The sequence below is a fragment of the Diabrotica virgifera genome, chromosome 8, assembly GCF_917563875.1.
Source record: "Diabrotica virgifera virgifera chromosome 8, PGI_DIABVI_V3a".
Lineage (NCBI taxonomy): Eukaryota > Metazoa > Arthropoda > Insecta > Coleoptera > Chrysomelidae > Diabrotica > Diabrotica virgifera.
In genome coordinates this window covers 40,750,334-40,754,165 of record NC_065450.1, presented here as the reverse complement: position 1 = coordinate 40,754,165, position 3,832 = coordinate 40,750,334, and the positions used below count along the sequence as shown (strand labels likewise).

Here is a 3,832-nt window from a genome sequence, read left to right as displayed (position 1 = left end):
CACAGCTTTTAATGTAAATAATATGAAAAGGAATTAAGGCCGTTCCTCGCGATTCTGGGCATAGGAAATTCCAATGTTAAAGTTTAAACAAAATGACGCAAAAACTATGGCAGATATTGAGATAATTCTTTTTTTATATGAAAGGTCATAAAAAATTCTAGCGCACTATTTGTGTATGAATTATGAAATTGTTTAAACAATACGCTTTTTAAAAATATTTTTGTTTAAAATTAACATAAAAAATAGTAAAATAAATACGGCGCTATAGAATTTTTCGCACTTTCCGAATCTATTTTTATTTTTTAAATAAAGTGTAACACAAAACAGCTATTTTGTTTAAACTTTTTAAAAAATCCAAAGTGCTGGTAAAAATTGTCTCTGTCGATCCGGCACAGGCTCTCCTTGTCGATATCTAGCCGACAGGTAGATATCGACAACGATATAGGTACGCCCTCTCGCTTTGGGGTAGAGTCATAAATATTTTGAAAAGGCTTCTTCAGACTTTTGACAAACCAGTGTGATAGTTTTTACAATGGGTAGTTCTCGAAGACGTTTATGTGCGCCACGCAAAAGTCGACGTCAATTGAGGAAATTTTATGCAAGCCATCAGTAAGTACCGATTATTTAATTTAATTTTTTGTTTGAATAGAAGTATGTATTTTCTGTTGATTTTTGGCATTTTCCTTCTAAATTTTTATACTAACTGTTTTTATAACAATACTATGGTTCAGTTTTACTTATATAATAATAATAATTGTAGATTGCAGCCAGTATATTTTTTTGTATTTCAATCATAATTCTTTTCTTTTCTTCTTTACATGAGCTTAGAGCATATATTTTGCAGTAAAATCAAATGTTGTCAAATTCCCGTTGTAAGATCAGATCCTGGCGTTTTCTTGGGATTTATGTTTTCTCGTATTTCTTTTTTAATGTAACGGGAGTAATTTCTGAGCTAACTTGAATTGTTTCCATCCCTGCTAGGTCTACTATATTTTGTTCATTTGTTCAAAATTTTGTGCTAAGTAATTTGAAACCTCTCTGAATTTGCCTGACTATTTCTTGCCCAATTTCCATTTTCTAATCTAATTGAAGGGGTGGTTGAGTGACTGGTCATTTATTGGAAAAAATTTCATCTTTATTTATAATCTAGATTTAAAAAACTCGTAAAAAATTGGATTTCGGAGCATCATCTTATTTTCTGTATATACATGGATTGTTTATTCATAAATCGTAAAATATATTTAAAAAAATCATCAGAAAGTAAGAGAACTATAATTTTTTAGGAAAGCAAAGCTTGACTGTGTGGATGAAATTCCGAACACGGCACTTGAAAGTGAAGTTCGTCCTTCAACGAGTGCGTAAGTGAACCATTTTCTCATCATCTAGTAATAATTTGCAATAACAAAATTGCGTTTTTTAGACATGGCCAAGCAGATTCTGGAATTCGAACAGAGGGCGTTTCTAAAGAGTTTCAGATTCTTGAAAAATCAGGGCAAATGGAAACTTTGTAAGTAAAATATATTTCTCAGAGAGTTGGACCATAAACACTTTATTTTCAGGTCACCTTCCAAAATTTGTGGAAGAAGAATTGTAGACGTCTGTCATTTTTCCAAAGCTCTGCTAAGTTTTCCACACTGTGGTCTATTTTCTTGTGATGGTACCACAGTAGAGTTGTTGAAAGAAACTAGGAAGGGGTTGGAATCGACTTTTCTATTCCAGTGTAACACCTGTAAGTCAACTGTGGAAGTTTCCACTGATGATCCATATTCGAAACAGACTCCAGTCAATACTGCTGCTGTAACTGGAGTGATATCGATTGGATTGGGATATGCCAATTTAAAAGAATGGTGTTCTACCCTAAATATGCCAGTGATGTCAGAAACCATCTACAAGAAAATAGAAGGAAAGCTGATGGACAATTTCTATACTACAGCCACGGAATTGATGCTAGCTGCTGGAAAAGAGGAAGAAAGTCTAGCACGAGAATGGGGTGAAGTTGATCCAGAAGATGACAAAGCTGTATTAGTGTAATAGCTGATGGTGCATGGGCAAGAAGATCTAATAAATCTATATTTTGGGCCAATTCGGGTGTGGCTTCTATCATAGGAAAAAGAACTGGCAAACTATTGTATTTAGGCGTAAAAAACAAGTATTGTTGTGTGTGCGTCAAAAAATTCTATCACTCCACACGTATGTTACAAAAATTATAACGGTACTTCGACTGCAATGGAAAGTGCAATTGTTGTAGAAGGTTTTAAACAGAGCATACAAATGCACAACTTGAAATATAAATATTTTATTGCTGATGGCGACAGCAGCACGTACAAAAAAATATGTGAAGCCAAACCGTACGGCAATAACTTTTTTATTGAGAAAATCGAGTGTAAAAACCAAGAAAGGTGGCTATCAGTTAAGGTGTTTGGCGGCAGCAGTGTCATATAATTCCCGTGGAAATTATTTAAATAACATATTGCAAAATATAAGCAAAAATGCAACTGGTTGTTACCAAAATTTATTTTCTCAAAGAAAAATTAAAAAATGATTACAAGCAAAAAAAAACAAAAAAAAGTTTTAAAAACAAAGTAATAATAAACCTGATAAAGACTGTGGTCTAAATGCAGAAGAGTCAGTTCAGTTGTCGGATGAAAAATTCGAAGCAAAAAAACAGGAATTTTTAAAAAATCTGGTAAAAAATATCTTAGAAAGAACAGAGATTTTTAATAATACCACTGCTCAAGGTCATAGTGCTGCTTGGTATGTAGAACGTCAACAACGGTTAACGTCCAGCAATTTCGGAAAAATATGCAAATTGCGAGAGAAAACAGACAGAACTAAAACTATTGAAGCAATATTGAATCCAACATTTTGTGGAAATAGATTTACGGAATATGGAATTGCGAACGAACCGAAAGCAAAAGAAATGTTAGAAACAATAATTTTAAATATAAATATTGAACTATCAGGACTTTTCATACATTATGAATATCCCTTTCTTGCAGCTAGTCCTGATGGCTTAATAGGTGACTCAGGCGTAGTCGAAATTAAATGTCCATATAAAGCTAGAGAACTTACGCCTGAAGAAGCTATTGAACAAAAAAAAACTTCAATTTTGCCAATTAATTGACGGTCAATTGCATTTGAAAAGAACTGATTCCTATTACTACTAAGTACAAGGACAGTTATTTATTTCGAACAGAGAATACTGTTCCTTTGCAGTATGGACCCCAAAAGGAATTTTATACGAAAAGATTTATAAAGATATAGAACTGTGGGAAAATATGCTACCAAAATTGCAAGATTTTTATTATAATTTTTATTTGAAACAACTTATAAAGAAGTTTAGTTTTCCGTCGTAGCTATATCGTTTTGTTGATAAACTTTTAAAATTGTACTTACAATACTTTCTTAGAAGATGGTTACGACATTCAATTTTTCTCAACAAAATTATTCACATATGTATTTTCTAAAATTTTTGATGAACACTACTATCTCCATCGGCTATTAAAAGTTTGTACGTAATACCACGCGTGTACTACATTTTAATCCATCTAGAATTATTTGACTTTCCATTGCAGTCGAAGCTTTTGTCCAATTTTTGTAACATACGTGTTCATTCTTACCTTCTCCGTATAATTTACAGTAGGAACAGTATTTGTTCCTAAAACTTAATCTTTTGCGTTCTGTAACCAATAATGGCTACAGCTCCAGAATTGGGGTTATACTTTGTTTTATATCATACACTTTATTCAAAATAACCCCATTATGAATTTTCGTGATCCAAAAATATTAACACAGAAAAAAAAAAACAATCCTAAACCTGCTTTCCTTGAGA

General features: G+C 32.4%; 1 protein-coding gene across 2 annotated transcripts; it reads left to right on the top strand.

Moving 5' to 3' along the window:
• Window positions 1-896: 896 nt before the first annotated feature.
• On the top strand, window positions 897-3,271 carry LOC126889537 (uncharacterized). 2 transcript variants are annotated; one of them, XM_050657890.1, is made up of 3 exons: window positions 1,273-1,358; window positions 1,421-1,507; window positions 1,560-3,271. In XM_050657890.1, the coding sequence occupies exons 2-3, from the start codon at window positions 1,497-1,499 to the stop codon at window positions 2,029-2,031; spliced, it is 483 nt and encodes a 160-aa protein (XP_050513847.1). In that variant the 5' UTR covers window positions 1,273-1,358; window positions 1,421-1,496; the 3' UTR covers window positions 2,032-3,271. The 2 variants fall into 2 exon arrangements, with proteins under 2 accessions (XP_050513848.1, XP_050513847.1); XM_050657891.1 differs by having other exon boundaries at window positions 897-1,507.
• The last annotated feature ends 561 nt before the right edge of the window (window positions 3,272-3,832 follow it).